Source organism: Martes martes, assembly GCF_963455335.1.
Source record: "Martes martes genome assembly, chromosome: 17".
NCBI lineage: Eukaryota > Metazoa > Chordata > Mammalia > Carnivora > Mustelidae > Martes > Martes martes.
The window spans coordinates 43,510,766-43,537,106 of record NC_137905.1 but is presented as its reverse complement, the minus strand read 5'-3'; the positions used below and the strand labels follow the sequence as shown (position 1 = coordinate 43,537,106).

Here is a 26,341-nt window from a genome sequence, read left to right as displayed (position 1 = left end):
GATTAAAGTCCTTTCTACAAATAATAATAATGGTGGGGGTACTGATACTAGTATTACATAACATCTGCTAGATAGTTACTACATGTTAGGAACAATCCCCCCTTTTTTTCCCTTGGAGACAAAGAATGAGCTCAAGCAGGGGAAGTAGGGCAGAGGGAGAGAATTCCAAGCAGGCTTCTCACCAAGCATGGAGCCCGACACGGGGCTTGATCTCACGACCCTGAGATGATGACCTGAGCCAAAATCGAGTCAGATGCTTAACCAATTGAGCCACGCCAGTAACCGTCATTTTATGTTTTTGTTGTTGTTGTTAAAGATTTTATTTCTTTATTTGAGGGAGAGAGAGAGGGTATGAACATGGTGAGGGGCAGAGAGAGAAAGACGACGGCTTCCTGCTGAGCAGGGAGCCCAATGCAAGAGTTGATCCTGGGACTCTGGGATCACGACCTGAGCCAAAGGCAGAGACCCAACTGAGAGCCACCCAGGTGCCCCTCATTTTACATTTTTTAACTCATTTAATCCTCACAGCAATCCAACACATTACTGTGTGTGTGTGTATGTACATTCATACATACAATTATATATATCAATTATAAAGCAGCACTAACTTTTCTACAAGTATTGCAAGTATTTATGTATTTGTACACATTTGTAAGCAAAAATAGGGTTTTTTTAAAAGGGTCTGGAAGGATAAGCAAAAATAGGTTTTTTTTAAAAGGGTCTGGAAGGATAAACCGATAACATGATTACAATGACAGGACTGAAACTATTGGCAATATTTTTCAAGGAGAAAATACTGAACAGTTATTTTGACATTGAAATGTAATGTTTTTAAAGAAAAACAAACAAAAGCACTAACTTTGTATTTAGAAGGCAACTTTTATAACTGTAAAATTTCAGTGAGCACCATAGAGTATGTCAGTAATATTTAGCAAAATGATAATCTACCACAGAAAAGATTATTATGATACCATTAAAAAGAATGATAAACAGGTTATGGTATAGCATGCACATCATGATTACACTAAAATCTGGAAGGATATGTTGTATAATTTGAAAATAGTAATTTCTTTTTGGTAGGCTTACAAATAACCTACTTTTTTTTTCATTGTGTGTGTGAAGGGTTTTGTTTGTATTTGTTTTGTTTCGTTTTGAAAACGTGAAAACTTTAGTGTTACAAAAGGGAAAGAAATAGAGCTGCCTTGAAAAACAGAGTTATAATTCTGCCAGGAATTAGAAGATAGTCTATGTAATGTAACTTAGAGTATAGTATTGGTAGAAACAGATCTATAGGGCAGAGCAATAGAAAAGATGGCTCCAAAACTAAGCTAATAAACTCAAACTCAAGCAGCATAAAACAATGGGGAGGAAAGAATTATTTAGAAGTAGTTTGAGACAGAATCTTTTTTGGAGGGAAGGGAGGTTTAACTTAAACCTTGAATTTACATTTTGAAATACATTCAACAAACTATGTATACAAGGAAACTACAAGTATGTTAGAAAAATATTATTAACAGTGTTATGGGTTAAACTATGTTGAAGTCCGAACCTCTGGCACCTGTGAATGTGATCCTACATGGAAATAAGGTGCAGATAAGTTGTGCAGATGTAATCAAAGTAAGGTCATAAAGGTGAGCCCTAATCCAGTATGACTGATGTCCTGTATGAGTCTCCTCCTGTATACAAGACAGAGACAAATTTATACAGGGAGAATGAAATGTAAAGATGGAGGCAGAGATTGGAGTGATGCATTTACAAGACAAGGAATGTCACAGACTGCTGTTAACAGAAGCCAGGAGAAAGACACGGAACAAAATCTTTCTCCAAAGGAACCAACCTTACCAACAACTTAAATTTTGGATTTCAGAGCTCCAAAACTGTGAGAATACATTTCTGTTGTTTTAAGTCACCTCATTTTGGGGTACTTGGTACTTTGTTACAGTAGCCTAAAAAAACTACTACACTGTTTCTGTTTTTTTTTTTTCCATTACCTGTTTTAAGTATATTATTATAAAGATTATCAACAGGGCTTATCTTTCACCCAGTATGAATTCCTTCATGACGAATAAGGTCAGAGCGACTACCAAAGGCCTTTCCACATTCCTTACAGTCATAGGGTTTCTCACCAGTATGAATTCTTTGATGTCTAGTAAGGTTTGAGCCTTTATTGAAAGCCCTCCCACATTCATTACATTCATAAGGTTTTTCATCTGTATGGATTCTCTGATGTTGAATAAGTTCTGAGCTCTGAATAAAGGCCTTTCCACATTCCTTACATTCATAGAGTTTCTTGCCTGCATGAATTCTATGATGGTTAGTAAGTGTTGAGGCACTACTAAAGGCCTTCCCACATTCCTTACATTCGTAAGGTTTCTCACCAGTATGCATTCTCTGATGTTGAATAAGCCTTGAGTGTTGAGTAAAGGCCTTCCCACATTCCTTACATTCGTAAGGTTTTTCACCAGTATGAATTCTCAGATGTGGAAAAAGTTGAGAACTCTTAGTAAAGGCTTTTCCACATACTTTACATTCATAGGGTTTCTCACCAGTGTGAATTCTCTGATGATCATTGAGGTTTGAGCAATAATTAAAGGCTTTTCCACATTCCTTACATTCATAGGGTTTCTCACCAGTGTGAATCCTCTGATGCTGAGAAAAATACGAACTACAACTAAAAGCCTTGCCACATTCCTTACATTCATAGGGTTTTTCACCAGTGTGAATCCTCTGATGTCGAGTAACAAGTGAGCCACGGCTAAAGGTCTTCCCACACTCCTTACACTCATAGCTTTTGTCAGCAGAATGAGTTCTCTGATGTTGAATAAACTGTGAGTTCTGATTAAAGGCCTTTCCACATATCTTACATTCACAGGGTTTCTCTTCATTAACAGTTTTTTGATGTGGAGTAAGAAATGTGGGCTGAATAAAAGTGGGCATGTCTTCATGGGTAAATATTACTTGACTAAAATGTCTCTTCTTTAGGGATAATATCTTGGTCTCACACATAGATTCCAGATCTGAAAGAAATAAAAATGCGTGTGTTCATTCTTCCTATCTTGGGAGTGACTGAAACTTCTAAAAAAGAAAAAAGATTAAAGTAAAAATAATATCTGGGAAAGTAAATGCTTAAACAGTTCTCGAATATGGCTAAGCAATTTTCAAAACTGGTAACAAAAGCATGGACACTGAGGAGAGCCAAGAGAGGACATTCAAGAGGGTGATTAGAGAAATAAATGCCCTCTATTCTGAAATTCTGATGTGAACCAGAATCACCTGAAACTTCCATAAATATACCCTATTCAGGGATACCCTCTGTATTTTACAGTGTTTCTAATCATATATACATGTTTATAAGCATATACTCTCACACACAGCATCATACTGAATATCTTATAATTTGTGGATAATTGTTTGACCTACATAAATGTGGTGAAATGGGGGCGTCTGGGTGGCTCAGTCGTTAAGCGTCTGCCTTCAGCTCAGATCATGATCCCAGGGTCCTGGGATCGAGACCTGCATCGGTCTTCCTGCTCTGTGGGAAGTGTGCTTCTCCCTCTCCTACTCCCCCTGCTTGTGTTCCCTCTCTGGCTGTATCTCTCTCTGTCAAATAAATAAAAAAATATATAATAATAAAATAAATGTGGTGAAATGTATGAATGGGGGGGTACAGTCTGAGACTGTGCAAAGGGTGTTGGCAAATCCACATTGGGGGATATCGTAGTCTAAGCTGCTGAATGAAACTGGCAAAAATGGTTTCAGGTAATTCTATGGATAGGGCTTGATATATTGGGGTTCACTGAAAATAGTTTACCTTGGAATTCTCTGATGGTGACTTTGGGAGAGAGAGGAATGGAATCTCATGGCAGTGACTAAGAAAGCAGGCAGCTTGAATATGAGAAAGAAGAGAGTAAGAATGAAATATACTCTGTGAGAAGAAGATAGGTACTCCGAGTCCAATTTTTTGTCATTCTGTACGTCTGCCATGAAAGCACTGCAAGTACTGATTCTGAGTTTACGAATTTTAGCAAGTAGGTGAATTCATACATATGGAATCTGTAATGAGTGTCAACTGTATATCTAATTTAAAAGGGGGACAACTGGGCGCCTGGGTGGCTCAGTGGGTTAAGCCTCTGCCTTCGGCTCAGGTCATGATCTCAGGGTCCTGTAATAGAGCCCCGCATCGGGCTCTCTGCTTGGCAGGGAGCCTGCTTCCCCCTCTCTCTGCCTGCCTCTCTGCATACTTGTAATCTCTCTCTCTGTCAAATAAATGAATAAAATCTTTTTAAAAAGGGGGGGGGGACAATTTCTGTTAAAAATGACAGACTGGACCTGTGAGTTTTCCATTGTCTCCTCATGAATTCAGAGGAAAATTACAGTGGAAGCTTAACAAGAGGAAAGAAAAACCTCACTAGGACAGTGAACACTGGAGAAGAGACAGTAACAATAAAATCTGGAAGCTAGGAAGCCAATGAATGAGTGATAAGTGAGTCTGCAGACCAGAGAAAGTCAAACTGAATCTGCAGTGGATGAATTCCACAGCACTAACTGATAGTGCAGATCCCCTAAAATGAACAAAAATTGAAGGTATCAGGCATTTCTAATAGTGGGATACATAGAGAATGCTGAAAGCTACAGAATGAATCAAGATTGTATTACTAGTAAGAGTCCTTGGATCCTTTCTCCTATCCCATACAGGATTATACTTCCTTATTCTCACAGAAAACTCGAAATATAGAAATATGGAACCAGAAGGAATCTGGATTCAGGAACATCAGGCATAGCTGTGGCTACCGGTATTGAATTAAGGACAAAGATTAACAGAAAATATATACACTTGTGATAAAATAAAGAATATATCTGGCCTTTGTTCCTGGTTCCCGGCACAGAGCTCCACAGAGCTCTGGTCTCCTGACCAGAAAGTCTTTTGTTATTCACAAGCTCCTTTTGATCATACCTAAGTTTTCCTAATGCGGTGATTCACAGTGGGCACTTAGCTTCAAGGGAGGGTCTGGCCACTCATGACTACATAATCAATAAAAAACTCAGGGCAAGGATTGGGGTAACCTTCTGGTTACTAACTTCCTGGTTGATAACTACATAATGTACCTGGAGGAAAACACACCTCGATTTCATGGGCATTGAATTTCCTGTGCTTGGTACCTCCTAGACTTTGCCCTGTGTTATGTCTTCAGCTAACTTTTCATTGTATCCTTTACATAAAATGGCAATCATAAGTACAGTGCTTTTCATGAGTTTTGTGAGTTGTTCTTTTTGGTTTTTTAGTTTTGTGAGTTGTTCTAATGAATTATCAAACCTGAGGAAGTGTGTAAAACTCTAAACTTAGTCAGCAATACAGGTAGCCTGAGGATCCTGGTTGCAACCAGTGTGTGAACTGGTGGGCACCTTGCCCTTTAACTTGTGGAATCTGATGTTAACTCCAGGAAGTGTCAGAATTGAGTTAAAGTATAACACATCCATTTGTTGCCAGAAAATTTGTCCAGGCCACAATACTGAAATAACCCTGTTGATTTCATCCCAATTTAACCACCGGAACACTGATAACAACTCCCTCAACTAGGAATGAAAGTAAAGGTCTCTTCTCTCAGGAAGATTATGCATAAAAGACCAAGTTAACAAAAGTGGGCTGTCCTCAGTATATTAACCCAACCAGATCATCCTAAAATCAACAAGACCCAATCCCTACTACACAGAAGTTCCAATCATCTTTTTAGCGTCTCATACTTAAAAATGAGCAGTAAGTCATTGTTTATCAGACATTTGAGAAATGTTTCTTAACATGAAGAAGTGCCCAAAAGAGAAAAAAGTATCTGTGAGGAAACAATCAGAGGAAGGAACAGAAGAAAATGTCAAAACATATAATGAATAACCTCAGAGAGCTAATCAAATTAAAAAGGCTACAAGATGCTAAATAAAGGAACACTAAGAAAACATACACACATAAAATTCTTAGAAATTGATAATAATGAAAATATATTTTTAAAAACCCCAAAAGTTCCTGTCTAATCTCAGAATGTACACAAAATTCTGGCTTTGTTTCTCAATTGACCCTGGAGAAATTACAGAGAATTTGGATTTATATGGAACTGATGCAAACTGTGAAATATTCTAGAGACTGAAGACTGGTGCAAACTTGTGTGTATTTGAGGGTGGAGGCTACTTGCCTGGAGAAATGGTAACAGGAGGCAAGGAGAGGATGGCCTGGTAGTAAGGTCTTTAACTCTGATTTAGCCTTTCCCTGAAATGCTTTGGGACTACTGTTGCCTGTGCCTTTACGACAGAAACTGGTGGCAACTGCTCAAGCAGCTAAGTAGGATAACCTAATGGTAAAGAAAAAGTCCTGCTGGACAGAAGAATATGGCTGACCATCTGTTCTCAGGCATCTGCTCCTCTACCTTCTCAGCTATTAAAACCCCTAGAGTTGATGGATTACAAAAAGGGAAGGCATACTCTTCCTATAGATGCTGCTGCTTTGTAAATGTTGAAAGAACAAACCCTGATGAGAAGAATTACCTGGTGGAGCAGTAGCAAATAAAAGTTATCAGTGGTGAATCCTGAGGTCTTAGGGCTTGTCAACCTGAGCTCATCTCCTCCCACTTCTTAAATCTACCTGGAGGGGCATAGGCCTGGATCTATCTCTTGGCCCCTCCCCAGGTACACTGCCACACAAGGTGATTGATATCCACTTGGGAACATGAACTCACAGGCCAAAATGGCCACACACCAGAGGGTACAACTGTTCTTGAAATAAGACTACAAACTACCATGATCATCTTGACAGATACAGAAAAATTGTAGGATGTGCCCAACACCTATTTATGATAACTCTGATCAAATTAGCACTGCAAAGTAATAGCTGTAACTTGGTAAAATTTATCAGAACCATGGAAAAAACTGCAGTTAAGTGAGGAACTTCAGATATGCTCCTTAAAAGATGGGGGGAAAAAAATGGATGCCCATTACCAATGTTACCAATTAAGACAGTCCTGGCTACCATTATAAGCAAGGAAATAACAAGTATGAGGACTGTAAGGGAAGTGATAAATCTAATGACATGCAGATAATATGATGATCTAACTAGAAAAACCCAGAGAATAAAAAATTAACTTCAGTAAAGTTGTTGGATATTAAAGATCACCTACAAAAGTAGTATGTTGAGTAACATTAGCAAGATGGTGGAATAAGTGCTAGATTCTCCTGACTCCCACACACACATCAACTCAACAGCAATATGTGGATCAATTCCCTTTGTGAGAAATCTAGAAACTCATTCAGAGAATATCAAAACTAGTAGGAAAATTGAAGACACCTTCTCACCATGATACCCCTTTGTGGGATAGTGCCATACAACTGAGAAGAAACCTCCAGCTTCTCCCTGAATAGAAAAGAAGTTGGAGCGCACATCTAATGACTCCACTTCTCTGAGTGCTGCCTGACTGACTGATTAGACCTGGCATACACTAGGCCCCAGGGACTACAAAGAACAGAAGCACTGGTTTGAACTAGCATGCAGGCACTCACCACAGCTCCTTTCCCTGCTCAATGCAGAGTGAGTGGGAGGAAAACTTCAGCTCCCAGCTTCTCCCTGGAGAAGGAAAGAGGTGGACTGTGTGTCAAACATTCCAACTTTTCTGGGGTTTGCCTAAGGGACTGGCTTCTATCTCATCAGTCTCAGAGAGCTGATGGGACCCAGCAGATTCAAGATATCTGAGGGCCACCAAGAACAAAGAAGGTAGTTTGAACTAGCGCACAAACTCACCATAGCTCCTCCTCCTGGCCTACTGCCAAATGAATGGGCAGAAAACTCCACCTCCAGCTCCCATCATCTCCTTGAGGATGAAAAGAGTTAGACCTTGCATCCAATTGTCTAACTTCTCTGGAAGCTACCCAAGGTACTGGCTTCTATCTCACTATCTCAGGACCTGGCATACAGTGGACCCCCCAGGGACTACAAAAAACAAAGGGAGTATTTTAAACTAGCATGAAGGCACTATAGCTCTTCTCCTATGTTAATTCATAGCAAATGGGAGGAAAACCCCCAGCTCCCAGTTTCTTCCTACAGGGGGAAACAGTGCATCAAATATTTCAACTTTTCTGGGGATTACTTGAGGGACTGGCTTCCATCTTGGAGCCCTGGAGGGACCTGGCATATTTTAGAAACTGGGAGCCACTGAGAACAAAAAAGGTGATTTGAACTAGCATGGAAACAATTGCCATAGCCTTTTCCCCCATTCTAGAGCAGAGCTAGTAAGCAAAACACTCCAGCTCCCACATTCTCTCTGGAAAGGGAAAGAACCTGGATCACACATCCAATGTTCTAATTTCTTCAGGATCTACAAGAGGAATTGGTGCTGATGAGACTTGGCATACTCTAAACACCTGGAAGTCACTAATAAAGATGGTGGTTTAGACTAGCATGAATGTTTAAGAGGCTCACAGAAGCTCCGACTGGTGAAGGTCTTCTCTTCTATGAGGCTAATTCATAATGAACAGGACAAGTGGCATTTTTTTTAAACATGTAGATACCAACACAAAGAATCAAGGAAATAAAATGAAGAAATAGAGAAACATAATCCAAACAAGGAAACAAAATAAAGCTCCAGAAAATCACCCTAATGAAATATAGGTAGAGGAATTACCTGACAGAGAATTTTAAATAACCATCATGAAAATGCTCAATGAGCTCAGGAGAACAAGGCATAAGGAAAGTGAGAATTCCAACCACGAGACAAAAAATTTGGAAAAAAAAAAAAAAAAGAAAGAAAGAAAGAAAGAAAGAAAGAAAGAAAAAAAAAGAAATCTTGGAGCTGAAGAATGCAATAACTGAACTAAAAATTTCAATAAATGGACTCAATATTCAACAGACTAGAGCAAGCAGAAGACAGAATCAGTGAACTCAAAGACAAGTCTTTTGAAATTATTCAATCAAAGGAACAAAAAGAAAAGAGAATAAAAAAGAGTTAAGAAAGTTTAAGGTTCTTAAACTTTTTTTAAGGCACCAAGGAATGGCTGAATATACACATAGGAGTTAGAGGCAGAGAAAGAACAACAAAACTTACTCAAATTAGTAATGGATAAAAACTTCCCAAATCTGGAGAAGAAAAGGGACATCCAGACTCAGGAAGCCACAGTATTCCAAAAAAGATGCACACAAAGAAATGCACACCAAGACACACTATATCACACTGAAACATTGTTATAATGTTTTTGTCAATAGTCAAAGGCAAAGAGGAGTGCCTGTCTGGCTCAGTTGGAAGAATGTGCAACTCCTGATCTTGGGGTTGTGAGTTCAAGCCCCATGCTGGGGGTGGAGATTACTAAAAAAGTAAAATAAAAACTTCAAAGGCAAAGAGAATTTTGAAAGCATCAGGAGATGACAAATTGTCTTGTACAATGGAACCCCCATAGGACAATGAAGAGATTATTTAGCAAAATTTTGAAGGCTGGAAGGGAGCTGGATGATATATTCAAAGTGGTGAAAGAAAAACAATTGCCACTCAAGAACATTATACCCAGAAAAACTTTCTTCATGAACAAAGGAGAGAGAAACTTTTCCCAGACAAACAAAACCTGAGGGAGTTCATCACCACTAGACCTGCCTAAAGAAAGTTTTTCAACACAAAACATAAGGATGGTAAATAGCAACATAAGGGAATAAAGAAGCGTAAAAGTCCTGTTTGTAAAAGCAAATATATAGACAAACACAGAATACTGTAATACTGTTACACAAGAGGGTAAATTACTTTTAATTCTAGTATAAAAGTAAAAAAGTAAAAGTATTATAAATAACTACACATAAAAATATATTAATGGATATACTGATATACTATAAATAGATTAAATTACAACTTTGGTAACATAGTATATGGGAGAATAAGAACTAAGTGTTTTGTATGTGATTGAAATCAAGTTCTCAGTTTAAGACATATTGTTACAAGATATTTTATGAAAGCCTCAGTATAACCACAAAGAAAATACCTATAGAGATTACAAAAAAGAAAAATAGAAAGGATTCAAAGCATATCAATGCAAAAATAAATAAATAAAACAAAAAGACAGGAAAAAAGAAAAAGAGGGACAAAAGAACTACAAGAACAGAAAAATGACAAATAGTAACAGTAAATCCTTCCCTATCAATAGTAACTTTAAGATTTCACTTATTTATTTGACAGAGAGAGAGATCACAAGTAGGCAGAGAGGCAGGCAGAGACAGATGGGGAAGCAGGCTCCCTGCTGAGCAGAGAGCCCGATGTGGGGCTCGATCCCAGGACCTTGGGATCATGACCTGAGCTGAAGACAGAGGCTTTAACCCACTGAGCCACCCAGGGGCCCCTCAATAGTTAACTTTAAACGTTAAGTGGGTTAAACTTCCCAATCAAATGACACAGTGGCTGAATGGATAAAACAAGATCCAACTATATGCTGTCCTCAAGAGACCCACTTTAGATTTAAGGACACACATATCAGTTGAAAATGAAGAAATGGAAAAAGATATTCCATGTAAATAGTAACCTAAAGACAGCTAGAGTGGTTAGACTTATATCCGACAAAACAGGCTTTAAGTAAAAAACAGTCAAAAGAGGTGAAAGACATTATAAAATAATAAAAGGCTCAACTCACCAGGAAGATACAACAATTATAAATATATACAGATCCAACATCAGAGCACTTACATAAAGCAAACACTGACAAAACTAAAGTGAGACATAAACCAAAATAACTGAATACTTCAATGGCCTATTTGCAATAATAGAAAAAACAACCAGACAGAAAATAAACAGTGACTTGAAAACTACCATAGATCAAATGGACCTAACAGACCTATACAGAACATTTCACTCAGTTATAACAAGATATATGCTTATCAAGTGCACATGGAATATTCTCCAAGAGAGATCATATATTATGTGACAAAACAAGTCTTTTAAGAAATTTAAGAAGAATGAAATCATTCCAAGTATCTTTTCTGACGACAGTGAATGAAACTATAGAAATCAACAGCAGAATGAAAACTGGAAAATTCACACATATGTTGAAATTAAACAATACACTTTTGAATAAGCAATTGGTCAAAAAGAAATAGAGAAATCAGAAAATATCTTGAGACAAACAAAAACATATTTATGAGATGAAGAAGAGGCAGTACAAAGAGGGAAGTTTATAGTTCCTACATTAAAAAATAAGAAAAATCACAAATATATGACCTTACACCTTAAGAAACAAACTAAACCCAAAGTTGGCATAAGGAAGGAAATAATAAATTTTAGAGCAGATATAAACCAAATAAAATAGAAAAACAGGAAAGATCAATGAAACTAATAGTTGGTCTACTGAAAAAACAAATAAAATTGATAAACTTTTAGTCATAGTAAGAAAAAAGCGGAAACTCAAATAAATAAAATAAAAAATCTATAACTGATGTTACAGAAATGAAAAGGATCATTAAGAGGCTATTATGAACAAGTAGATAACCTGGAAGAAATGGATAAATTCCTAGAAATATATAACCTACCAAGGCTGAATCATGAAGAAACAGGAAGTTTGAACAGACCTAGAACTAGTAAGGACATTAACTCACAATAAAAAATCTCTCAACGCGGGAGGCCTGGGTAGCTCAGTTGATTAATTGTCTGCCTTTAGCTCAGGGCATGATCCCAGGGTCATGGGTTCGAGCCCCGTGCTGGGCTCCCTGCTCAGTGGGAAGTCTGCTTCTCCCTCTGCCCCCACCCCATGCTCTCTCTCTTCAATAAATAAATAAAATCTTAAAAAAAAAGAAAATTTCTCAATAAAGAAAAGCCCAGGACCAGATAGCTTCATTGGTGAAGTCCAACAAACATTTAAATAATAATAATAATAATGCCAATCTGGGGGTGGGGAAGGGCTGCCAATCCTAAAACTCTTCCAAAAAACTGAAAAGAAGAGAACATATTCAAACTCATTTTATGAAACCAGCATTACCCTCATGCCAAACCCAGACAAAGACACCATAAAAAAGAAAACAACAGGCCAATTCCCTAATGAATATTGATGCAAAAATTCTCAACAAAATACTAGTAAACTAAATTCAACAGCACATTAAAAGGATCATATACCATGACCAAGTGGAATTTATCCCTGGGATGCAAAGATAATCCAACATACAAAATCAATTAATGTGATACAGCACATTAAGAGAATGAAAGATTGGAGCGCTTAGGTGGCTCAGTAGATTAAGCGTCTAACTTTGGCTCCAGTCATGATCTCAGGGTCCTGGGATTGAGCCCCCACGTCTGGCTCCTCGCTCAGTGGGGACTCTGCTTTTCCCTCTCCCTCTTCCCCCATTTGTGCTCTGTCTCTCAAATAAACAAATAAAGATCTTTAAAAAAAAAAAGAGAGAGAGAATGAAGGATAAAAATTACATGATCATCTCAACAGATGCAGAAAAAGCATTTGATAAAATTCAACACCTTTTCAGGATGAAAAACCCTCAACAAACCATGGATATTATCTCAACATAATAAAGGCCACATATAAAAAGCGCACAACTAATATCATACTCAATGAAAAACTGGAAACTTTCAATCTAAGATCATGAAGGAAAAACACACACTCTTGCCATTTCTGCATCTGGTATACAGAAAACTCTAAAGACTTCACATAAAAATTGTTAAAACTAATAAACCATTAAATTAGGGTTTCAGTTTGCAGTTTCAGGACACAAAATCAATATACAAAAATTAGTTGTGTTTCTTTACACTGACAATAACGTGAAAAAGAAATGAGAAAAACAATCTCATTTATAATAGCTTCAAAAGCAAAAGGAATATTTAGAAACACACATAACCAATGAGGTAAGAGACTTGTACAATGAAAACTGCAAAACACTGATGAAAGAAATTAAAGATACATGAGATAATGGACAGCTATTCTGTGTTCATGGATTAGAAGAATATTGTGAAAATGTCCATACTCCCAAAACAGTCTACTGATTCAATGCAATCCCTATCAAAATCCCAACAGCATTTTCTATAGAAATAGAAAAAAACAATCCAATGAGCCAAAATAATCTTCACAAAGTATAACAAAGTTGGAGGCTTCACATTTCCTGATTCCAAAATATAAAGCAGCAGTAATTAAAATAGTATGGTACTGGCACAAAGACATACACTTAAGTCAATAGAACAGAAGAGAACAAATAAATTTATGTATACACAGGCAATTAATATGCAACAAAGATGCCAAGATTACAGAGAAGGGAAAGTCTCTTTAACAAATAATGATGAGAAAACTGAACATCCACATGCAAAATTTGGCCTTTATCTTATCCCATACAGAAAAATTACCTCAAAATGTATTAAAGACTTAAAAAAAAAATGTATTAAAGACTTAAACATGAGACCTGACACTGTAAAGCTTCACATAAGGGAAAAGTTTCATGACGCTGGTCTTATTGATGATTTCAGGATATGCCACCAAAAGCGAGACAACAAAAGCCAACAGACATACAGGACTACATCAAATTTAAAAGCTTGTGCACAGCAAAGGAAATAAAAGTATGAAAAGGCAACTTATGGAATGGGAGAAAATATTTGACAACCATGTATCTGATAGTGGTTAATTTCTAAAATGTATAGTGAAAGAACTAATAATCTGATTAAAATATAAGTTGAGGACGTGAGTAGATGTTTTTCCAAAGAAAATGTATAAATGGTCAAGAAGTATATGAAAGATGCTCAAAAATCTCTAATCATTACAGAAGCATAAATCAAAACCATGAAGAAACATTGCCTATTACTTTTACGATGGCTGTCATTAAAACAAACAAAAAAAAACAAGTAACAAATATTGGTGAAGATGCAAAGACATTGGAACTCTTGTACACTATTGGTGGAAATGCAAAATGGTGCAACCCTCTGAAAACAGTATGAGGAGGTTCCTAAAAAATTAACAATAGAACTATCATATGATAAATCAATCCCACTTCTGGGTATTTATCCAAAAGTATTGAAATCAGGATCTTTTTTTTTTTTTTTAAGATTTTATTTATGTATTTGACAGAGAGATCACAAGTAGGCAGAGAGGCAGGCAGAGAGAGAGGGAGAAGCAGGCTCCCTGCTGAGCATAGAGCCTGGTGCGGGACTCGATGCGGGGCTCGATCCCAGGACCCTGAGATCATGACCTGAGCCGAAGGCAGAGGCTTTCCCCACTGAGCCACCCAGGCACCCCATTTGAAATCATTGAAGAGATATTAGCACTCATGTGTTCATTGCAGTACTACTCATAATAGTCAAGATGTGAAAATAACCTAAATCCACAGATGGATGAGTAGATAAACAAAATGTGTTATATATTTACAATGGAGTATTATTTAACCTTAAAAAGAAGGAAATCCTTCCATATGAAACAACATGAAGACACTAGGCTATATGAAATAAACCAGTTATAGGACAAATACAGCATTATTTGACTTATACGAGATATCTAAAAAGGGCAAAACTCACAGAACAAAAGAGTAGTTACCAAAGTAGTTGGCTACCAAGGGCTGGGGTTATAAGGAAATGAGCAGTTGCTAATCAACAAGTATAAAGCTTTAATTATGCAAGGCAAATAAGTGTTAGAGATCTGCTATACAATATTGCGCTGAAAGTTAACAATATTGTATTATACAGTCAAAAATTTGTTGAGGGTAGATCTCACGTTAAGTGATCTTATCACAATTAAATTTTTTTTAAAGATTTTATTTATTTGAAAGAGACAGAGAGAGGGACAGCGAGCACAAGCAGAGGGAAAGGGCAGAGGAAGAGGAAGCAGCAGACTCCCTGCCGAGCAAGGAGCTGGACATGGGGCTTGATCCCAGGATCATGAGATCACGACCTAAGTCCAAGGCAGATGCTCAACCAATTGAGCCATCCAGGTGCCGTTCACAATTAAATTTAAAAAGAAAGAATAAAAAGCAGTTGTATGAATTTACACCCTATCAGCAGCTTGAAGGTGCTGTTCCACATTCTCATCTATTCTTACTAATGTCAGACTTAAATTTTTGCCCATGTTACAGATGACATAATGGTATCCCACTGCATTTCCCTGATAATAAAATTAAACTCCTTTCCACATGTTAAAAAAAAAAAGCTTATACTATTTCTCTGTACCAACAATACCAATTAGAAAACTGTAGATGCTTACAATCTACTTGAAAAATCTAGAAAGTAACTGAACAAAGAACGAAAAATTGCTATGAAGAACAACAGTTATAAATGATTTGTCTGGTGAAAAGACAGCCTGAAGGTTACAAATTTATTATCCTCTAAGACAGTAACTAGTTTTTGTATCCATGTTAGTGATGTGATTCCTGCATTGTAATATAATTACATATATATGTATATAATTATAATAAAACTCAGAGTCTCCCAGACAACTTGAACCAGCTTTACCATTCCTCTGGTTCTCTCATTAGTGAGCTAAATAAATCTTTCAAATGTGCTTATCATATATTTAGAAGAATCATCTTTAATTTTTGAATAATTATACTTTTGGAAAGTTTTGAAAATGTTATACTCTGACAATTCTGAAGGTCCCGAGTGTGACTTGAGAAGTGTATCTCATGGACTATTTAAGGTTCAGCAGTCTTTTCTTCTTGGCTGCCTCAGTAAATCCCAAGCAGCAATAAAATGCTACTTTATTTTTTTTTAATATTTTATTTATTTATATGACAGAGAGAGATCACAAGTAGGCAAAGAGGCAGACAGAGAGAGGGGGAAGCAGGCTCCCTTGCCAAGCAGAGAGCCCCATGCGGGGCTCGATCCCAGGACCCTGGGATCATGACCCAAGCCGAAGGCAGAGGCTCAACCCACTGAGCCACCCAGGTGCCCCTAAAATGCTACTTTAATTCACTTTCTCTCCACTACACCTTCCTCAATGCATCCTGGGTTTTGTTTTTGGGCTAAGCCTAGTTTTGCTTCTGGTTTGTGCAAGGCTGGTAAGTTATAGTCATTAGGAATCTGATTTTATGGCAATTTCTTTTTTTTTTTTTAAGATTTTATTTATTTATTTGACAGAGAGAGATCACAAGTAGGCAGAGAGGCAGACAGAGAGAGGAGGAAGCAGGCTCCCCGCCGAGCAGAGAACCCAATGGGGGTTTCGATCCCAGGACCCTGAGATCACGACCTGAGCCAAAGGCAAAAGCTTTAGCCCACAGAACCACCCTGGTGCCCCTGATTTTATGGTAATTTCTATAGGGATAATGGAAATCTGTTCCAGTTATCTGGGGATCCCTTCATTCTCTGTTAACTGAGATGACAAAGAATTTGGATTATTATCTTCCTATGGGTCTGTTTATAATATTTTGTGCCTCCTGGAAAGGAAAATAAATCTTGGGAAATCTGCATTGGTGAGTTCTTTAGTTCTTTGTTTATTCTATCTTATGGCTAAATTATAAAACTAAAGTTGTATCTACAGTTGAGAAAAGCTTTTTTTGTTGTTTTATCTGCAAACTTTTTTTTTGAGGCATAATTGACAAAAATCCTTTACCTAATAATAGGATAAGTGTGAAATATTTTCCTACTTCCAGAAGGTATTAATAAACTTAATTATGAAGGGTCATAACTTAAAGGAGCTCACACCAAAAGCACATGCAACCAAAGAAAAATAGATAAAACTGGATCTTGTTAAATTTAAAAATTTGTGCTTCAAAGGACAAAATCAAGAGGGCAAAAACATACCTACTAAATTGGAGGAAATACTCATATATCATATGATGGATAAGAGACTTAGTCTAGAATATATAATTAACTCAAAACTCAGTAATAATAAGACAAACAACCCAATTTAAAAATGGACAAAATCATTACCTATCATCTCACCTGAACAAAGGCCTCTTGTCAGCTCTCTTTCAATCATCCAGGGTTCTTTTCCTTGTTCCAATAAGGAAATCACAGCTGGCTTAGAATTGGAAAGTCCTGATCACAAGAAAAGACACGGGACATTGTTATGCTGTGGGTGTCCCAGAAATCAGATGCAGTCCCTTGGTGATCAAGAAAAAGATGCCACTATAGGAAGGACCAGAGAAAGATGAAGATGAAGCTTCAACCCACTGAAGGTGCTCATTTCCAACTCTTCCATTCCATTCCATTCCAACTCAAACCATTCCTTGAGGAACAGGGAGCAGAAATTTAGCTGGTTACTTGAAACAAATAATTCGTAATGGAGAAAGGAGACATTCCCAAAGGCAGACTCTGAATTTTGGGGGATAGTTATCCTTACCCACTGAAACCAGGTTGCTGAAATTCTCCAACATCACTTCTTTGTATAAATTCATCTGACCAGAATCCAGGCATTCCCATTCCTCCTGAGAGAAGTTTATAGATACATCCCTGAACATCATTGACCCCTGAAACAACAAACATGCTTTCACAGTAGAAGGAGATTTAAAAAAAAAAAAAAAAAAAGATGGTGGGGGCGCCTGGGTAGCTCAGTCAGTTAAGCGTCTGCCTTCGGCTCAGATCTTGATTCCAGGGTCCTGGGATCGAGCCCTACATCGGGCTCTCGGCTCTGTGGGGGAGCCTGCTTCTCCCTTTGCCTCTGCCTGCCGCTCCCTGTGCTTGTGTGTGTGCTCTCTCTCTCAATCAAATAAATAAATAAAATCTTAAAAAAAAAAAAAAGACGGTAGTAGAGATGGTGCTAGAGCTTATTAAGCAAACTGAAGGGGCTGGAACTCTATTATATCAGTAGAAAACATATCTTTTGTGTACAGAGGGATATATCAAGGAACATGCAAGTAAACTTTTCCTACATCATAAAATAGCAATCATACAGCTCAATGCTCGATGACTGGCTATAGTGAAGTGTGCATATATGTGAATTCTTTCCCCCTTCCCATATTTTTCCTTTAAGACCCAAAAGAGGGAACAATGTGATGTACTTAAAAAAAAAATCTTATACATTTTGGAGTAAAATGTGAGAATATCAAGGAAAAAGAGAACTTTCTAAAAGCTTGCAGGAAGCAAACATGGATCACATAAAAATTTTTAGGAATTAAAATTGCAGTGGACTTTTCAACAGCACCACCTGAAGAAAAAAAAAGTGATTCCTTTAACATTACAAATGAAAATGAATTCTGGCCTAGAATTCTATACCCAGTCAAAGCTAGTGTGAAGATTATATACCAAGCAAGATTAAAAACAAACTGGTGTGAAGATTAAGTCAACATACTTCTAGATCTACAGGAAAAGATAAAATTATCTCTGAGTAGCTTTTAAAAGAAACTCCTGGGGGCGCCTGGGTGGCTCAGTGGGTTAAGCCTCTGCCTTCGGCTCAGGTCATGGTCCCAGAGTCCTGGGATCGAGTCCCGCGTGGAGCTCTCTGCTCAGCAGGGAGCCTGCTTCCCCCACCTCTCTCTGCCTGCCTCTCTGCCTACTTGTGATCTCTCTGTCAAATAAATAAAAATAGGGGCACTTGGGTGGCTGGGTGGGTTAAAGCCTCTGCTTTTGGCTCGGGTCATGATCCCAGGGTCCTGGGATCGAGACCCACATTGGGCTCTCTGCTCAGCAGGGAGCCTGCTGACCCCTCTCTCTCTGCCTGCCTCTCTGCCTACTTGTGATCTCTGTCAAATAAATAAATAAAATCTTTAAAAATAAATAAATTTAAAAAAATAGAATCTTAAAAAAAAAAAAGAAAGAAACTCCTGGCCTACATGCTCCATCAAAAGTAGGGAGTAAATTAAGAAAAAGAAAGATACTATATTCAGAAATTACAAAACTAACATGAGAATACATGACAAGGTCCCAAGTGTAATTGTGAAAGGCAAGTTCCAGGATAATATCTGGCAGAACTAGAGAGCAATGTCTAGGAACAGGAAGACAAAGGACTATGGGAAAGAGGTCTCCAAGGAAAAATAAAGACCCAGTAAGTTTGATCATATGGAAAATATTTTTGATAGGCAACTGGAAGCAATGTTGGCAGATTTGGGGAAAAAAAGAGCAACACATACATGGAAAAAGACAAATGAAGAAACAAAGTCGTTTACCCTCAGAAAATTATAAAAGTTGTACTGAAAAGAATTTAGTCTCTAGTGTACTACTCAGTCAGATTAATAATATCTGTGAGGTCCTAATTACATGAGTATCAATGATTTAAAGAAAATTGTGATATAATTCTTCCGCAGGAACAGGAAGTGAGAAATGTGATATGGGAAATCTCAACCCTTATTTACCTCAAGAAGTCACCATAAAGATAGATATTTATAGAAATATAGAAATATATGTATATATAATATATAATATATTTTTTTAGAAATATCTATAAAAAGAATAGCAATGGGAGTGCCTGGGTGCCTCAGTCAGTTAAGTATTTGATTCTTGATTTTGGCTCAGAGTTGTGAGATCCAGCCCAGTGTCAGGCTCTGTGCTATGTGTGGGGCCTGCTTAAGATTCTCTCTTTCTCCCTCTCCCTCTGTCCCACCCCATCCAAATAAATAAACAGCGTATCTTTAAAAAACAGCAATGTAGGAATATGAATTAGAAATACAGGGAAAAGGGGGTGCCTGGGTGGCTCAGTCAGTTAGGCATCTACCTTTAGCTCAGGTCATGATCTCAGGGTCCTGGGATCAAGGCCCACATCGACCTGCCTGTTCAGTGGGGACTCTGCTTCTCCCTCTTCCTCTCCATCTGCTCCTGACCCCAGTCATGCTCTCTCTCTCTCAAATAAATAAATAAAATCTTTTAAAAAAAAAAGAAAAGAAAGGAAGAAAGAAATACAGGGAAAAGGACACCTGGCTGACTCAGTCAGTGTGGAATGAGCAACTCTTGATCTCGTGGTTGTGAGTATGAGCCCCACATTGGCTACAGAGATTACTTAAAAATTAAATTAAAAACAAAACAAAACAAAAGAAATGTAGGAAAAGTGCCAAGAGAAACAGGAAAAAATCTGAAGGTAACTACCTAAGGGGAGTAGGATTGGGTACTGGGACAAAGCCCTGACATTTTTTATTAAGTCTTAAAATTTCTTGAATTTTTTTGAATGCAAAACTGGTTAAACATTAATTTAAAATATCACTATTGGGGTGCCTGAGTGGCATAGTCAGCTAAGTGTCCAACTCTCGGTTTCAGCTCAGGTTGTGATTTCAGAGTTGTGAGATAGAGCCCTATGTTGGGCTCCATGCTCAGCATAAATCTGCTTCAGATCCTCTCTCCCTCTCCCTCTGTTCCTCCTGCTTGAGCTCCTTCTCTCTAATAAATACATAAATCTTTGAAAAATAAAATATCACCATCTTAGACAAGAATATAATTTAAGTTTCTTGAAAGTTATACTTCTCTTATGACTGTTACAAGAATTATTCCTTATTAACATAAATTCTTTAACTTTTATAATTTTACTGGTGGCAGAATTTTCTACGATATGAAAATTACCAAAGGAAACCTTTCACTTCAGCCATTTTGTTAAGCAAAATCCTTAAGAACCTTTCCAGATATGGTCCTCCCTCTCATACCTTGCCCTACGCATCTCTACCATTTTGCCGTTCCCGAATTGCATTCTTTATAGTAAAAGTATGATTAAATACAGTACTTTCCTGAGGTCTATAAGTCATTCTAATCAATTACTATACCTGAGTAGGGATCATGGGAACGCCTCAGTTTGTGGTCTGCTGGGCAAAAGTGCAGTGCCATGGGGCTTCCCAAGGCTTGGAGATGCTGTCTCGAATAGGGCAGTCTTGTAAGGCTAAGCCCCCTAAACCTGTGGTGCTCTGTGTTAACTCTGAGTAATTAGTGTCAGAATTGAATTAAATTGTAGGACACTCAGTTGGTGTCCAAAAACTGGTTGCTGAAAAATGACACACATTTTCCATCCCATAAGAAAAATTAGGTTATTTCTTCATCTTAGACTCCAAGGTCCAAAATAAAATGATGAGATTGTTTAGGAGAATTTTTGCTGTGTTTCTTGAAGTCTAGAGGGCACAGAAACTGGTATCCAGTCCCCTTTTTGGACCAGATGTGGACCTAATGGAAGGACAACGTGATTCCCAACAAAGCAGTAGAGCACAGAATCCCCAAGTGTAAGACAGGTATTGTTAAGTAGACATTTCAGGGGTGCCTTGGTAGCTCAATCAGTTAATCACATGACTCTTGATTTTGGCTCAGGTCATGACCTCAGGGTTGTGGGATCGAGTCCCGCACTGGGCTCTGTGCTCAGCACCAAGTCAGCTTGTCCCTCTCCCTCTGCTCTTCCCCTCCCTCCATCTCTAAAATAAAGAAATAAAATCTTTAAAAAAATAAGTAGCCATTTCAAGGAGATGTGTTGCCCACATCACATACAATTAGAAGCTTCCCGCAGGGACTTCTCTGAGAATCCTAAAAAAGCACCCCATAAGAAAATGAGTCAGTGATGAATATCCATAAAACTAAGAGAGACCAAGACCAAAACAATAGCACCAGTCAAGTAAGACTTTTCTCCTTACCTCCTCTTTCCTACCTGCTGCAATCTCATAGGAGCCACAAACAGCCTATTGGTGGGACAAGAAATATTTAGGCTAAAGAAATGAAGAAGTTTAGTGTATCCTTTTCACACTGTAAGCTTCTAGCTTACAGCAACCCTGAACTCAAAAAAAAGGCTTTAAATGAAGCTTACATATTATTATATTCAACTAGAGATTGTAATTAGTAGAATGAGACTGACCTTTATCACTGAAAATAACCAAAGGATACCAAAGAGTGACCAAAACAATTATAGAAACTGCACAAGTTATTTTATCCATGGCAACAAAAAAATCAGCCCATAGAAAGAACTGAAAGTACAATATATGAAAGCTAATTTATTTTACTTGCTTCCTACGGAGGCCTGCTTATTTCAAAGCGCTAGTTATACGCTGATTTGATTTTCAGGTACACATTCATATCATCTGCAAAGCGATTATCTTATATTCTCTTTTCTAATTTTTAACCGACTTTTTTCTCTTGGCTAAGTGCTTTGGTTAATACCAATGCAACGATGTTAAGTAACACTGGTGATGGCATATATTCTTGTGCTTTTTCTGATTTTATTATGCTTCAAATATTTCCTGATTAAACATTAGGTTAAAAAAAGGGGCAGGGGGCGGTGCCAGGCTGGCTCAGTTGGTATGACATGAAACTCCTGATCTCAAGGTTTGCAGGTTCAAGCCCTATGCTGGATGTAGAGATTACTTAAAAATAAAGTTAAAAAACAAACAAACATCTGATTAGCTTCTGAGAACAAAATTCAATACATTCCTTTTATCTTCTACTATATTATACTAACCTCCTAGCATTATTCCCGTTAATATTGGGCAACAATCTTCACTACAGAAATGGCAAGTGTAATTAGAGGCTGATGGGAGGAGAACCAGATATTCTGGGTTTTGGCACAGAAGAACAGATTGGAAATACTCAGCCATCTTCTAAAGAAACTCAGAAAGGTCTTAAACTGAATAGATTTGGGGTGATTGATTCTTAACGTGATTTCCTTTGCCTCTGTGCCAAATACCCACATTTAAAAAACTGACAGTAGACCCACCTAGTATATCAACTTTAAAAACCAAAAAGATTAAGATAAGAAATTCTAACCTTTGTTTAATTAGAGTCTGAGAAGGGAGAGGAGAGAGGGAGAAAATAAAGAACAATCTTTGAAGGTGGCTGAGGAGTTCCCTAAACTAATAAAAAACATCTACCTACAAACTGAAAAAACTCTACAAATCCCAAGCATATAAAATTTTTAAAAGGCACACTTAGACACATTATATTAAAATTACAGAAAACCAAAAACTGGGAGAAATTCTTAAACATAGCCACAGGAAGAAAAGCCAAAATACTTTTAAAGGACAACGAAACTAGAATAATCAAGACTGTGATACTGTTTTAAAACAACAGAACAAAGAGCTCATGAACATACCCACTTACATACAGATACTGGATTTATTTATATTTGAATATATCTGAAATGGGAACATAGTGAACTAAGAAAGCTAGGAAAGAATTCGTAAATGGGAAAAATCTGGCCCCACTTTACATTGTACACAAAAGTCAGTTACAGGTGGATTAAATATATAAATGGGAAAGGCAAAACTTTTTTAAGATTTTATTTTTAAGGGGCGCCTGGGTGGTTCAGTGGGTTAAGCCTCTGCCTTCAGCTCAGGCCACAGCCTCGGGGTCCCTGGGATCAAGCCCCGCTTTGGGGTCTCTGCTCAGCAGAGAGCCTGCTTCCCCTTCTCTCTCTGCCTGCCTCTCTGCCTACTTGTGATCTCTGTCTGCCAAATAAATAAATAAAATCTTTAAAAAATTTTTATTTGTAAGTAATCTCCACACCCAATGTGGGATTCAAACTCACAACCCTGAGACCAAAAGTCACATGCTCCACCAACTGGGCCAGCCAGAACCCCAAAAAGCAAAACTTGTAGCTTCGGACCCGTGTCAGGCTCCCTGCTCTGGAGGAAACCTGCTTCTCCCTCTTCCACTCCCCCTGCTTGTGTTTATTTGACTTTCTGTCAAAATTTATTTGACAGAGAGTCAAATAAATAGATAGAATCTTTAAAATAAATAAATAATAAAAAATAAAGATTTTCTTTATTAATTTGAGAGAAACAAAGAGAGACAGCATGAGCAGGGGGAGGAACAGAGGAGAGAGACAAGCAGACTCCCCACTGAGCAGGGAGCCTGACCTGGGGCTCAATCCCAGGACCCTAGATCACAACGTGAGCCAAAGGCAGACACCTCACTGACTGAGCCACCCAGGCACTCCAGAAAGGATTTCCTGAAACACAAAAAGCACCAACCATAAAGAAAAAAAAATAATCGATAACTTTCCATTAAAGTTAGGATTTCTATTCATAAAACCACCTTAAAGGAAATGATAAAACAATCTAAACAGTAGAAAAATATCAGTGAAAGACTCATATCCAGATTATATAAAGAAACCCTATGACTCAACAAGAGATAATCCAGGGGCAAAAAGTTAAAATATTTGAACAGGCAGGTCACAAAAGAAGAAATCTTAATAACCAATAAATATATGAAATGGTGTACAATCTCATTATTAATCATGAAGTCCAATTTCAAACCTCTGTGTGTGGGGGTGGATGGGGGGTGTGTGTGTATGTTATTTATAGATAAATAAATACTTAAAGATTTCAAAGTCCGACATAACTGACATGAAGAAAGGGAGAGAACATAACTCACACAAAGAAATATCTATCTTTGAAAATGGTATTTACAAAGACCATTTGACAACACAGGAGAATAATACTTTCTAGTGAAAATGTAGGACATAATATAGTAAAGGAAGTATAATTTGATTTTGGAAAAATAATAAAAATTAATTAAGGGGCACCTGGGTGGCTCAGTCAGTTAAGCGTCTACTCAGGTCATAATCCCATGTCCTGGGATTTGAGCCCCACATCGGGTTCCTTGCTTAGCAGGAAACCTGCTTCTCCCTCTCCCTCTGCCCCTGCTTACATGCTCTCTCTCTCTCTCTCGCTCACTCTGCCTCTCAAATAAATAAAATCTTTTTAAAAAATTAATCAAAATATTAACATTAGATATTTGAGTGATCACATTTTATTTTTTCTTGGTAATTCTGTTTTTAAGTTCTCTAAGTAATAGTGATGTGTTTTATGTTATACATTATGTTGTGTTGTTACACGCTGTGTTGTGTTATGTGTTGCGTTGTTATGTGTTGTGTTATGTTATGTGTTGCGTTATGTTACGTGTTATTTTATTTCATTGTTTATTTTATTTTAGTAGGCTCCATGCCCAGCACAGAGCCCAGTGTGGGCTTGAACTTAGGACCCGGAGTTCAAGATCTGAGTCCAGATCAAGAGTCAATCCCTTAACCAACTGAGCCAGCCAGGCGCCCCATGTTTTTATTTTAATATCATAACAATTGCATTTAAATCATAATATTGCATTTAAAAAGAATAAAACTCAACAAACAGAAGTAGAGCCATTTTCCAAATAAACGAACAATACGTATAGGGGTGCTGTTGGGCTTTAAAACCAGGTTGGACCATCCTTCCCTTTAATAGGGAAATTATAAGGACCTACAATTAAATGACATATCTTTATTAAGCATTTAACTTTCAGAAGAAAGAAAGCAAAGAGAAAACCCCAACACACCTTGGACATTGCTTGTAGAAGTTCATTGTGCATTCTTCTCTTCTGCACCTGGAGAAGGGTGGAACTGGGGAGAGGAAAAGGTAATTGCAAAACACCATGTTTTCCTTTTTTCCCCAAACTGGTCTGGTCAGAAGTCATCTCCAGTCCCAGCCCCAGCCCCCACCACACGCAGGGAATGGAGATCAGAGAATGGAGCATTCTGCCTAATCTGTGTGTCAGGAAAAAGATGAGGCCACCGCTGCCAAAGGGCTATAACCTGACCAAACTTCACAGAAGTTCCCTGGGGACAAAGTTCTGGAGTTACAATCTTACATATGACAGGAACCCCATACCCTGACACATAGTACCCCATAACCTGAGCACGGACATACTGAAACCAATGCAACAAGCACTCCACACGCGCCCACACAGAGCTACCCATGGTAACACGGTTACAATCACATACCCGCCACCGAACATTGTTACTCTCCTACAACCTTAGGTACCCCCTCCAACAGTGTCTCGGGGTTACAACCGCCATCGGGACACATGCAATCACAACCCCACAATGACAGCAACCGATAACCGCACACAGGTCTCAATCTCACACACACAATCTCACAACGTCCCCTTTACAGGCCGCTCCACCCGCACGGTACAGGCCGGATGACTCACCTCGGTACCTATCTCCGGGCTCCTCAATTTACGGCTTTCGGGTCCCCCGGAGTCGCAACGTGCACAACTGAGCCGGTTCCCCCGGGACCGACCGACTCTCACCTCACCGATCTAACGGTCCCGCCACGCGTGACGAAACGTTCGCGTTCTTGCGAGAAGAGCGACGGGCCCACCGGGCCCTCTGGGAAATGTGGTCCAGAGATACACCCGCGGCCAATTCCTCTCAGCGCCCTGCCTGGACCCTCCCTCAACGACTGCAACTGCAATTCTCAGCGTCTAGCCAGGTCTCAGGGTTGCGAGGCACCGTAGGTTTGCACCTTCCAGCCCGGCCTTCGGCGCAGGACTTGCGGAGCCCCCTCCTCACGCAGGAAACGCAGACAGCTTTCTGGCCGGAAGTTGAATCGGGCCGCGAAGCCTTCTGGGAAGTGGTGGTGTCCTCCGGAACGTCCGTTGGGAGGCGGGCACGAAGGGATGGTTCGGCGTTACCGGCCCCTGGCTTGGTTCTTTCTGTGGGTCGCCTTCACCCATCCTCCCAGAAACCGCGCGCTGAATGCGCATTCGGGCGTTTCCGGCAG

General features: G+C 38.5%; 2 protein-coding genes across 3 annotated transcripts in view; one reads left to right on the top strand and one right to left on the bottom strand.

Moving 5' to 3' along the window:
• Window positions 1-308: 308 nt before the first annotated feature.
• ZNF829 (zinc finger protein 829) lies at window positions 309-26,318 on the bottom strand. 2 transcript variants are annotated; one of them, XM_080828043.1, is made up of 5 exons: window positions 25,767-26,318; window positions 25,113-25,176; window positions 17,257-17,383; window positions 16,857-16,952; window positions 309-3,017 (listed from the first exon to the last, which is right to left on the bottom strand). In XM_080828043.1, the coding sequence occupies exons 2-5, from the start codon at window positions 25,143-25,145 to the stop codon at window positions 2,038-2,040; spliced, it is 1,236 nt and encodes a 411-aa protein (XP_080684169.1). In that variant the 5' UTR covers window positions 25,146-25,176; window positions 25,767-26,318; the 3' UTR covers window positions 309-2,037. The 2 variants fall into 2 exon arrangements, with proteins under 2 accessions (XP_080684169.1, XP_080684170.1); XM_080828044.1 differs by having other exon boundaries at window positions 16,857-17,142; window positions 25,767-26,292.
• The window catches only part of ZNF568 (zinc finger protein 568), a 28,527-nt gene continuing 28,411 nt past the window's right edge, over window positions 26,226-26,341 (top strand). The window contains exon 1 of the mRNA XM_080828042.1: window positions 26,226-26,341. The gene's annotated coding sequence lies outside the window, so the exon portion shown is untranslated.

Coding starts and splice junctions, on each gene's coding strand:
- ZNF829 (XM_080828043.1), bottom strand. CDS start 25,145: ATGCACAATGAACTTCTACAAGCAATGTCCAAG. Junction 16,953..17,256: donor CAGCAACCTGGTTTCAGTGG/GTAAGGATAACT, acceptor TCTTGTGATCAG/GACTTTCCAATTCTAAGCCA. Junction 3,018..16,856: donor GACAAGAGGCCTTTGTTCAG/GTGAGATGATAG, acceptor TATTTCTTTCAG/ATCTGGAATCTATGTGTGAG.